We start from the raw sequence: 12241 nt of genomic DNA on the forward strand, positions 1-12241 counted from the left end.
GGACCTTAGAGATTACGTGGCCGAGAGTCCATCCCTTTTGTGCTCTGGGATTAGGGTTTAGCCTGTCCATGAAGCTTTGTTTTCATATGTAGGCTCAAGTGGAGCATATTTTAATTTATTTGAACTAAGTTGTATTGTCATGTGATAATTAAATTATTGTGTATGATAGCAGAACTATGTGCATATTGTAATACAGGATTTTTGTTCTGAACTCTATTAAAATAGATTTACATACTCAGAAATTTAGGACAATGTTTCTTGACCTTTTCATTCATTTCAAATGTAAATAAATGGGCTAGAGAGAAAGCTGCATGGTTAAAGGCACTTGTTTGCAAAGCCTGCTGACCCAGGTTCAACTCCCCAGTGCCCACATCAAGGCAGACACACAAAGGGAGGTTCAAATAGGCAAGAGTTCAGTGGGGAGTGACTTTCAGCTCCGTGTCCAGAGGTGAGGGAGGCCTGAGTCCTGCGTTACCTGACTGTGCACTCGCTCCTCAAGTGCATGTTTAAATACTTCATTGTTAGCCATCTTCAGAATAAATGTGGCCTGCAGGATGAGAACTCAGTACAAATTTACTCTTAAACAACTGATATGAGAAGCCAAAGTAAAGTTCATAAAACATCTAATACAAAATTGTAGTTATAACCTTGTTTGTACTGTTTAAATTTACTATTAAAAAGGTAGGTATGGTATTTATAAAAAAAAATCAATCACTTTAAAATAGCTTCATTTATATGATACACTTTTCCTTTTCATGTGTATTTGTTCAGTATTTTGTAGTACTATACATGACTCAAATTTATTCTGTGTATTTAAATCATAGTTCCCTTTTATGCTTAATTTAGTTAAGGAGATAACTGCTGTGCTGATGTTTTGTTTGACATTTTATACCAAAGTAAGAGTTTCTCTTACTCATGCAGTATGACACTGAATACACTAAAGTGTATTTATGACAACAAGTTCATGTTCTTTGTCTCTGTAAATGGCTTCTCAGCTTTTGTGCTGACACTTTGTGACAGATACTGCTTTTGCAGGGTGGAGGGGACAGACTGCCTTGGCACTGAAGAATGCTTAGTAACATTCCTCACTGTATTAGTTTACTCATTGCTATGCCCACTGCAGAAAGGAAATGGTATGTTTTAGGTGAAAGTTCCAGGAGGTATGTTCTATCATGGTGGGAAGAGGGTGACGTCAGGAGCAGGAGGCAGCTGGTCACACCGTGTCAGAATGAGCAGAGAAGGATGAAAGCAGGTGCTCAGCTCTCATTCTCTGTTCTATACAGTCCAGGACCACCCACTCAGGGAACTGCTCTGCGCACACTCAGGGTGGGTCTTCCCACCTCAGTTAACCTAATCTAGAAAGTCCATCACAGACATCTCCATAGATTTGCTTCCATGGAGACTCTAAATCCTGTCAAGTTGACACCATATGTTAACCTTCTCACTTCACCTCTACACAGTAGATACCAGTAGGACACAACCAAGCCATATCAATCCAAAATGACTCCAGGGCTGGAGAGATGGCTTAGCAGTTAAGGCGCTTGCTTGCAAAGCCTAAGGACCCTTGTTTGACACTCCAGATCCCATGTTAGACAGACACACAGAGGCAAGGCAAGCACAAGGTCACACATGCCCACTAGGTGGTGCAAGCATCTGGAGTTTGATTTCAGTGGCTGAGGCTCTGGTGCGCCAATCCCCCCCCCTTTCTCTCTTTCTCCCTCCCTCTCTCCCCCTAAAATAAAAAAAAAAAAAGGCTCCAAGCATTGCCAGAGGTCTCCTCTGCAACCAGATGTCCTTCAGTTAGAAACTGCTACTGTCAAAGAATCAAGTAGTCACAATTTCCTATGTGCATCTGGAAATGCAATTTTTCTCTTTATTTTCATAATGCTGGTACATTGAAATGCTTAAAAAATCTAGTTCAATTCCCTCATATCTATATGACGCTAGCTAATGTACATGATTTGAACTGAAGTGTTTAGAGGAAACTCAAGGAAGAATGACTACACAATCCACAGATTGGCCTACTATCTTTGCAACGATTAGGTAAATCCGTTCAGAAAGTATGAACAGACCACTAACTTCCACTAGCCCAAAGGCTAAAAGTGCCATCACATAGCATCCGAGGTCTGTAGCAGACGTGTCCCTGTTTTGCTGTGATCCGCTCACCTGATTTTCCCACCAAAGTATTTTGGTATTGCTTTGTGACTTTTGTTGTATAAGAGGAGACACGCTGAGACACCGATTTGGGGTCGCCAGGACCGATGTTCCCTGTTACGGTCACTTATAGCTAGCTCCAGAATCAACTATGTCTTATCTCTTTAAGGTGAGAGCTGTCTTTGTGTCATCAAGTCTCTGTGTGTTCATTATTCTAGGTTATTCCAGATACTGCGTATATGGTTGTGTTTAAAATCAGGTGCAACTCTCAAAAGCACTTAAACAGTCAAGTGTTTCTGATAGCTGCTGTTGAACACATCGTTTGGGGAATGTGAAAGTCTGAAGACGGCATGACCATTTTTAGAGTCTTGCACCAATGGGGAAAAGTGACCGTGAGCCACAGCAATACTTCGAGGGTCCGCAGATGAGGTAGAAGTGGTCAGAACCAGGGTTTGCGGTTAGCAGAAGTTCCCAGAACATTGTCAATTAATAGCACATCAAAAAGCAAAAGCAAATTGTTTTGTTTCCTAAACTAACAAGGACTATTTATATAACACAGGAAGAGATACGAACAGAAACCAAATAGGAGTAATGATGAATGGAGGTATATAAACGTGAAAGCAAATTTTATTTATTATTATTTTTGTTATAGTTTTTGCATGTGTAAGTGTGTGCGGTATGCGGTGCATATTTAGCATGCATGAGTGTGTGCAGATGTGTGCCCGTGCCTGGCAGGTAGAGAAGCCAAGGGTCTTCTCTCACTCTTCCGCTCTTGTTTCCTTGAGGTGGAGTCTCTCACCGAACCCGGCGTGGAACCAGCAAGCAACAGCTGGTCTCCGGGCTCTGCTCCCCACAGGATGAGGGTGATGGGCACGCAAGGTCATGCCAACCCTTGCACCTGTGTGCTGGGAATCACGCTGAAGACAGACGGGCCCTCCAGACCCCTCGCCTGCACTGCAGGCACGCGCATCCCCTGAGCCATCTCCTCCGGGATGATATTTTCAGCAAGAAGCTAACCCAAATAAAGTCACATTGGATCAGACAATCTGCTGGCCTGCGTGTTGTAGCTCAGTCTGGGGAAGGTTCAGCACGCCACATGAGGGCAGCCCTCGCGCCAAACGTGCGCCTGCGCTGCCATCTGCTGGTCCAGCGTATTCCTGACATGCAGCCAGGTGTGACTCAGGTACACAGCCGCATGAGGAGACGGTAAAAAGGGAAATGTGGGGTTTTCTTCCCAATACTCACCTAGGCATATCAGGCTTTGACGTTGTGTATATGTTTTTATATCGCTCTGTTATGTAACAAACATAAACATCTGTACACATATAAAGGATTCGCTTTTTATTTCAAGATAGATAGAGAGAGAGAGAGAGAGAGAGAGAGAGAGAGAGAGAGAGAGAGAGGGAGTGCACGCGTGCACACGTGCGTGTGAGTAGCTTTATCTTGTCCAAAACAGTGTATTAGAACAGGACAGTTATCCACATCAACCCCACTCAAACTGTAGAAAAAAGGGGCAACACCATGCTGGGTCCAAACCGGCCACCTGCCCTGGAGTGTGTAGGAAGGGGAAGAAAGGGTGCCTGGAGCCTACGGGGGGGAAAAAAAAACAAAAAAACAAAAAACCCACAGTTAACAGAAAAGCTAGTCTTGCCCTCTTCAAAATTCTGCCTTGCCTTTATGTTTTGGGGAGGTTCTTAGCTCCTCTCCATAGTACAGACATGTCTTCACAATCAAGGTCACTGGTGGTGGAAGTATCACTAGGAAACCTGCTAAGGAAAGTTTCTGGAAAAGGAAGCACTCAACGCCTGTTTGTAAGAATTCTGCTCCTGCACTTCTCCTTCCAGACCTCCAGGGGCTAGTAATTTAAGGTTGAGGGATCTGGCTTCCTCCTCCCTGCTGCCCTCTTTTTTTTTTTTTTTTGTTTCGTGTTTTGAGGTAGGGTCTCACTCTAGTCCAGGCTAACTGGAATTCACTGTGTAGTCTCAGGGTGGCCTCGAACTCATGGCGATATTCCTACCTCTGCGTCCCTAGTGCTGAGATTAAAGGCATGCGCCACCATGCCTGGCTCCTGCCTCGCTCTTAAGAGACCATCAGTGTGACCCTCACTGGCAGAGTTGGCTGCTAGAGCGGCAGCAAGTGTGGAGGAACAGCGCTACTTACTGTGGCCTGTAGGGCTCGGCCCTAGAATTCATCCCAAACAGGTCCCTAAAAACTCAGCTTGACGCAGTAAAGCCCTGGCTTGTGGCTCTTCTGCAGTTCTCAGCGCCAGATAAAACAGCCAACTCCTCTTGAGAAACATGAAATCGTATTCCAAAGTAAATACTGTGAAGAGTACAACTTCCTCGTGAGGAAGTCAGCACATGAGACAACATAGAATCTCAGCAGCATCAGATTAGAAGCACAACAATAGAAAATAAACCTGTCAACCTTTAAAGAGACAAGGAAAGACATAGCTATCTATCACTGCTTACTTTGATTAACAAGGATCTTAATATGGAAGCAATAATAAGGTTGCATAAAAATAGAACCAAATGAAAGCATTACACCTAGAAAACACAAGAATAGTAATGCAAAAGGTTCATGAGATAAATAGCATCATCATTACCATTAAAATTATATGAGTGAGTTGGAAGATAAATTGATGAGCTCTCAGAGGAAAAGATATATAAATATATATAAAGATATATAAATATATATAAAGATATCTATGTATATATAAATTTAGCTTAAATATTTCAGAGATATGAAAGTCAGTAGTGGAACTGCCAAGTCCCAATTATAAGAATCTCAAATGGGGGTAAAAGTTAAAAATAGAGATGAGGAAATATTTGAAAAAAATTAAGATAACGTTTACATAATTAGAAAGGGGAAGAGTTTCTGTTGAGAAGACTTACGGCGCTCTAAGGACGACACCGCAGGTAAGGCAGCACCTGGGAACGTGCCCTGGGTCTCGTGCCAACGCCAGCACGTGACAAAGGCCGCCTGGGAGAAAGAGCGCGTCCGCCAACGAGAGCGAGCCGGCAGCGGACGCCCAGCAGCAGCGTTGGGAGGAGACGGCAGTGGAGCCACATCTTCAAAGTATCAAAGCAAATGAACATAAAGCTAGATCTCCCTTCCAGGTTCAGGTACCCCATGAGTCCACACATTGCTAGGAATCAGAACAAACCTTAGTGTCTCCAACCTCCGTGTCAACGAGGTCCTGTCCCAGGCGGTCCTGAAAGGTCTGATTGCCCATGCTGTCTTTCCTTGTCACCACGTAAGCATGTGGCCGTAGGGCCCCTTAGGGAGGTACTTGGAGAATCACCCCAGTGCACACACTGGCCGAGGCATAATGATGTCTTCCCTCTGGGGATGAAGTCCTCCAGTCACCCACTAGATGCTGCATCTGAACACTGCCTCAAGCCCGGGAACTAAGGAAGAAGTTGCGGTTTTCTACTGAGGTAATCACTTAGCATCTTCTGGTTTCCATGTGGTCTTTTCTCCCCCCGCCCCCTTTTTTTTTTTTCATTTTTAAATTTTACATGTTATTTGTGGTGGCTTGATTCAGGTGTCCCCCATAAACTTAGGTATTCTGAATGCTGGGTTCCCAGTTGATGGAGACTTGAGAATTAATGCCTCTGGAGGGAGTGTATTATTGGGGGCAGGCTTATGGGTGTTACAGCCAGCTTCCTCTTGCCAGTGTTTGGCACACCCTCCTGTTGCTGTTGTCCACCTGATGTTGACCAGGAGGTGATGTCCACCCTCTGCTCATGCTGTCATTTCCCTGCCATCGTGGAGCTTCCCCTTGAGTCTGTAAGCCAAAATAAATCTTTTTCCCCACAAGCTGCTCTTGGTTGGAGTTTTCTGCCAGTGATGTGAAACTGACTGCAACGTTACTCATCACTTTTGGATGCCTATTCACTTTCTAGGATCTCAGGGTTATTGAACGACCCTCGTAATAATACTGTGTGGGTCAAATTTCCTTAGCTGTCTCCATGACCTGGTCATAGGTTCACTAAATGCCGGACCTCATGGGACTGCTCGGCCTCTGTTATTTCAAGGCTCTGCCTTCCCTATGAATGGTGCCAGCTCTGTAGCTATTTTTTCTATTACCAATATCTTCCTCACGTGGACAGTCCTCATTGAACTTCTTAGCTATCCTCAAGCCACTCCCTTATTAGTGTTTTTTCTGGTGGCTTAGATAACAGTATCCACACTAGGCCATGAAAGGCTTTCATGAAGTACACCCCCTGAGCGCACAGCATATCACCCCCTTTCCCTTCAGCCTATTCATGCCTTTCTTCCCTGTCTTTAGGCAATGAGGACACCTTCACTTCATTCTATTTAGGTCGCAGTTTCTTCAAGGCTTTGACGAGTTACCTTAACCATAATTTTAGCCAGACTTCTTGGGTCTTTGCTAAGGTTTTAAATTCCATGACATGAGAAAGTACCTCCAAGTTAGTGAGTTCTTGCTTATCCAGTCTTTCTTGCAGCTCCCCTCCCCTTGTTCATGTACCCTCAAACACCAATGCCAGGAGTAAGAAGATTCATTATTAGAAGTCATTCAGTATCTGGTCATTTCTGCCTTCATCAGTCCAGGAACACTGATAGTTGAGTTACTATCCTGATCTTCAATTGAGCAGGGAGATGCATAACTCAAGGAGGTGCATATCATCTTGTGGGGGCGGTGGGGGGGGGAAGAGTCACACAGCATGAAGGATAGCAAGGAGGAGGGGGACTGCTTTCAGTTTTGAAGGCCCTGAGAGTCAGCAGACTCACTATCCATGAGTTTCCCCAACTGTGGCCCACCCCCAAAGCATGGCCGATCAGATCTGACTAACCCTTCAGACTCTGGGAGGCTCCTAGGTCATCAGCTGGCTGTGGTCTACTTCCTCTCTGAGGGAGAGAAGAGTGTCTCATAACTGCCTCTCACATGGGACATTTAACTCAGGAAAGTGCACGTGTGCTTCAGCTTCTTTTGATGTTCAGTGGCACGTACTTGAACATATTGGTGGGGTATAGTGGGATGCCGTGACTCACGCATGTAGCATGTGATGACCAAGGCAGAGCACTTGCAGTGTCTGTCAAGTGAGTGCTCGTTGTTCACCGGAGGTGAGTACAACCCAGATGCTCTCCTCTGCTTTATTATCAGCTACACTTACGCTTCTGTGCAGTGGGCAACCGGAAACCATTACTGTCTAGATGCAGCGAGGTGCTCACAGGCCACACCTTCGCATTTCCTCTACCGATACTTTCATCAGTCTGTGGTGAAGCCCTCTTCCACCCTCAACTCCTATTTGAGCAGTGTCAGACTCCGAATCCTCTGCAGAACAAGGCTTCTTAAGATCACCCGTCCACCTCTCCTCTCTTCAGTGAGCACGTACCCTCACCGTTTTCAGGTGAGTAGAGGGTAATTCTTCTATCCCTGAGCATCAGGAACTTTCCCCAGCTCACTGCCGGTGAGGTCTTTTCACCAGCTCACCTGCCACTTAAGCCAGGGTTTGTCTGTGCCCCACTCAGGAGGGCACTCTCTTTGTTAATCAGCAGTTGAATGAGGTAGCCTGCCCTGAATTTCCTAGAATCACACTATCATTTCTCAAGCCAGGATTTGAAGCATACGAGATTTATTAGGGGAAATGCGTGTGAAGAAAACAGAGCATCACTGTAGGGTCAGAGAGACGCTCAGGAAGGCAGCATAGAAGACATATCCAAGAGAAGAAGGAGGCAGAGACTGAAATTGCCAACCACAAGCACAGGAGCCCTGGGACCCAGCAGCATTGTACGAAGCAAGCAATGCTGGGCCTGGTGGGGCATACCTGTGATTGCAGTACTTGGCAAGCTGAGATAGAAACATCACAAGTTCAAGGTCTGCCTGGCTTAGAGAGTAAATATGAGGACAACCTGAGTACCTTAGCAAGATCCTGTCTCAGACTTGTAAACAGTCAGAAGGGGGCTCGCAGTTGTGGGTCCATAGGACCCAACACCAGCACCTCAAAGAACAAAACTGAAGCGAGGAATGAGCCTCCCCTAGGTGCTTTGGAAAGAGCATGTCCTAGGGGCACCTTGAAGGGACACCTCAAGTTTGAACTCAGGAGCTCCAGAAAGGTGAAATAATAAATATATGTCTTCAATATGCAAGCTATGTATTACTGTCTTTACTTAACATTCACTGTAATGGGTTCAATTGTTATATCTCCACAAATAGGTATCATTACACTCTGCTCAATTTGTAAGTCAGCACATTTGTGACAACTTGCTAGCTAGCCACAGAAAGCTGGTGTTGCTAAAGAGAAAGTAAGTCCATCGGCAGAGCGAGAAGTAAAGGAGTTAAAGAAAGAAGAAAGAGGGCCACTGCTGCCCGGGAAAGTGGGAAGGTGAGTGCTCCTAGCCGTATGCATGGCTGTCTGCAGAAAACGGAGCCCAAGGCTGAGGAAATGGCTTCTCTGTTAAAGGCGCTTGCTTGTAAAGCCTACTGGAGCAGGTTCAATTCCCCAGTCACCCATGCAAAGTTGGACAGGAACACCACAAAAGACAGATTTTAAGAGTGGTTGTGACACTGGTTACCACCTCCCATTTCTACTCTTCAACATACATTAATATTCAGGCATTCCCTCCCCTCAGTCAAAGACCCAGGAAACTAAGAGTCAGGTGGCATCAGTGAATGAAAATCCTAACCCTAACAGCCACGATTTCTGTAGCGCCCACACTGCAAGAGGTACTAGATATTTCTCATACACCAGCTCACTCTCCTTACAGTTTTACCAGCAGGCTACACGGCCGTCATGAGGGGCATTTAGTTTTGCAGACACGGAAGCTTGCCAAGAAGTGAGCCCTGGGACTCCAACTCTGGATCTCTGCCTTCAAGCACTGGACCGTCAGACGATTACTTCACGTGTGCTTTCCCTATGTGACTGAGCAGCAGCTCCTAAAACGCCCATGCGTGGAGTCTGCACCCCCTTTCAATGAGTACCATGTGCTATGTAACCTAGGCTAAATATAGAATGTCTTCGTGCCTCAGAAAACAGTTTAAAAAATGTGGCAGGGTTGGGGAGATAGCTGAGCCACCTCACAAAGCATGAGGACCTGACCTTGGGGCCCACTACCTACATAAAGAAGCTGGACCTGGAGGTGAGACTGCAGTCTTGGTGCTGAGCAGGCAGAGACGGGCGCATCCCCGGGGCTCGCTGGACAGCCAGTCAAGCCTACCTGGCACATTTCAGGCAGTGAGAGACGCTATCTCTAAACCAGGGTGATGCTGCTGAGGGACAGCGCTGACCCTGTCCTCTGGCCTCGAAACGCATGAGCACACACATGCACTCTCTCCCTCTCTCTCTCTCTCTCACACACATGCATACATGCTTCCACAAGCACACATACTCAGGAGTGAGATAGGTCTACAGCTGTCAAGACAGAAATATCTTCACAACGTTAACTGAAGAAAAACTACATTGCACAAGTATGTATGTAATACGATACAATTTTGGTATACACTACGATACTTTGTAAATTAAGGTGTCCATAAGATACTTCTCTACGGACACGTGTGTGTGCAAGAGTGTAAATGCTTGGAAGGTTCTACAGAAGGATAGATCTCAATCCTACCAGCTGCTTCCAGGGAGAAGGAAAGGGACAAAATTAGGATACAGCTTTGAGGTCAGGCTTGAGGTCATTTCTGAGGTATTAAATTCACAAATAAGGGCTGGAGAGATGGCTTAGCAGTTAAGCACTTGACTGTGAAGCCTAAGGACCCCAGTTCAAGGCTCAATTCCCCAGGACCCAAGTTAGCCAGATGCACAGGCAAGCACATGCATCTGGAGTTTGTTTGCAATGGCAGGAGGCTCTGGTATGCCCATTCTCTCTCTCTCTCTCCCTGCCTCTTTCTCTCTCTGTCTGTCCCTCTCAAATAAATAAATTAAACAATAACAATTTTTTTAATTCACAAATAACACATACAAATTGGTGAAAATGTTTCCTTTCCATGTGTTCTTCATTCTAATAAATGCTACCATATAAGTTTGACACATTAAATCGTTTTTGGAAAAAAAAATCTCATTTGATATTTATTTATTTGTGTATATTCTTAGAGGTGAGTATTTTTAAAAAAAATTGTTGGTATATTACTATAGTGCTATATTTTATCATGCTATATCATTACTATACACCAACAAGTTCACTAGACTCCTGTGAAACATGGAGAATCCTACTGTTGAACCTGATTGCTGCTTGGTTATATTATGAATCTGGGGTTTTGGAATATCTGGTTTTTGTTGAGTTTTTTCATGTGTTTTTTTCTTAAGATGTTAATATATGCCTACCAATAATCATATTAATTGTTGTTAATCATAAGGCATTCCTAACATAATCATCACTGAAATTCTTGCTACTAGTTCCTTTTTCTTTAACAAAAGTAATCAATATATATAAAAATAAAGAGCCCAAACAATATTTTTCCTTTTCCTTATTGGGACAATGTTTATTTCCCTTCTCTCTTGGAGCTGTTCTATGGGCTGAGGCTTCTCTGTTCAGACTTGCCAAACTAGTTTCATTTCAATTACTTGTAATTTATTTCCTTATTTCTCGCAGCAGGGAGATCTCTGCTATATCTAGTGATGTCGTGGCGATGATCAGGGAGTCGAGTTCAGTGGGTGCACGCCTACGGGATTCTCTTGCTCCTGCAGCGATGTACCTGCATCGGTAAGTTGTGTGGTTTTGTACGCGTCTAGCTCCTTTGCTCCTGTGTTGCCTGTCAGGGGACAGAGAGGGCGTCTGGTGAGGGAGCCTTAATGGATTCAGTCTGCATTACAGCACATGATATTTCTAGAATGCTCACGGCATCCCGAATCAAGTAATCTCTGTGCTTAAAATCATTGTAATTGTTTAAAAATTTTATCAGCGTAAGTTCATATTGCCAAGCTCAGTAATTAATACCTGAGATGAAAGTTAATGGAACTATGTAACACTGTGTCCTCACTGATTCTAAATTGGGAGGTGGCATTTGTTTGTTTTAAGACAAGCCTCCCTTCAGCAATCAGAAGCAATTTGGCTCCTATAGGAAAGTCCCTTTAGCAAATTTTCCATGTGCTTGATGGTTGGTCTTTGTGGATAAAGAGTTTGGAAAGTCATCCTCTGTGGAGATTCCCGACTCCACTGCAGAGGACCCCCCACTTCCTGAGAGAAAGAATGAGGACATAGGAGATAGTGACTGGGGAAGACATATCTACTACCTGAAATTCTCCTTACTAAATACTGGAGGAAAAGAAAAAAAAAAACGATTTTATTTTCAAAATGTGATTTGCTACATGCAAAAGAGGGAAAAAACAACATTATATGGCATAACTGTGGATGTACAACAAAATGATGGTTTTAAACTGTGATGATGTTAATACTTAACTTTTATATTTTGAAAACCTCTCTACATATGATGTTTCATCTAAGAGCCAAGACAGCCTGGTGAGCTTTCGCAGAAGAGGCTTCATCAAAGCCCATTTGAAAAGAAGGGATCTGAAAACCAGATGTGAGGGCATTTCTGGGTTATGGAGCTGTCAAGGGCCAGAATCAAAGCTGTGATTCCTTGGAGCCCTCAAAAGCTGAGTTTAGTCTTCTTGATGGATGAGCATATTCACTTTCTTAACTCCTGCCTTTGTAGGTGGCAAGGGTACCATTCACCTGGCAATTACAAAGATGAGAATTTGATACCAGAAAGGCCTCACGTGCCTGGGCTTCGCTGGGCTCCCTCCCTTCTCATAGAATCGTTATTTAACCCTCCTTAGTGAGCACATCAGGGCTGTCTCTGATGGTCTTAGAAAGGTTTGTCAGTGCTTTGTACACAGCCAACCCTTCATAAGTATTTACTGAACAAGGTGTAAACAAATTCAGTGTCTTGCATTAGTGTTTTGCTTGTTTATTAAAATGAATTGAATTTCAAAATCCATATCCAATGTTATTGGGCAGTAAAATACTGTAAAGAAAAATGCCCCATGTTTTGTATTTAGGTTCATAGGCATAGGCACCAAAGTTGCATTTCTAGTGAACACTTACGTATCCAGCAGTGTCTGTGGTTCAAAAGAAAGTAAGTGACAGCAATAATGTGGATGGCCAATGTCACTGC

General features: G+C 44.2%; 1 protein-coding gene across 1 annotated transcript in view; it reads left to right on the forward strand.

Moving 5' to 3' along the window:
* The first annotated feature begins 3250 nt into the window (after nucleotides 1-3250).
* The window catches only part of Tmprss11a (transmembrane serine protease 11A), a 57190-nt gene continuing 48199 nt past the window's right edge, over nucleotides 3251-12241 (forward strand). The window contains exons 1-6 of the mRNA XM_012950344.2: nucleotides 3251-3360; nucleotides 4411-4469; nucleotides 5043-5232; nucleotides 7286-7532; nucleotides 8339-8427; nucleotides 10717-10827. Of these exons, the coding sequence (XP_012805798.2) occupies nucleotides 3251-3360; nucleotides 4411-4469; nucleotides 5043-5232; nucleotides 7286-7532; nucleotides 8339-8427; nucleotides 10717-10827 (806 nt within the window). The remainder of the gene's footprint in view (nucleotides 3361-4410; nucleotides 4470-5042; nucleotides 5233-7285; nucleotides 7533-8338; nucleotides 8428-10716; nucleotides 10828-12241) is intronic.

This window comes from Jaculus jaculus, chromosome 11 (genome assembly GCF_020740685.1).
Source record: "Jaculus jaculus isolate mJacJac1 chromosome 11, mJacJac1.mat.Y.cur, whole genome shotgun sequence".
Classification (NCBI taxonomy): Eukaryota; Metazoa; Chordata; class Mammalia; order Rodentia; family Dipodidae; genus Jaculus; species Jaculus jaculus.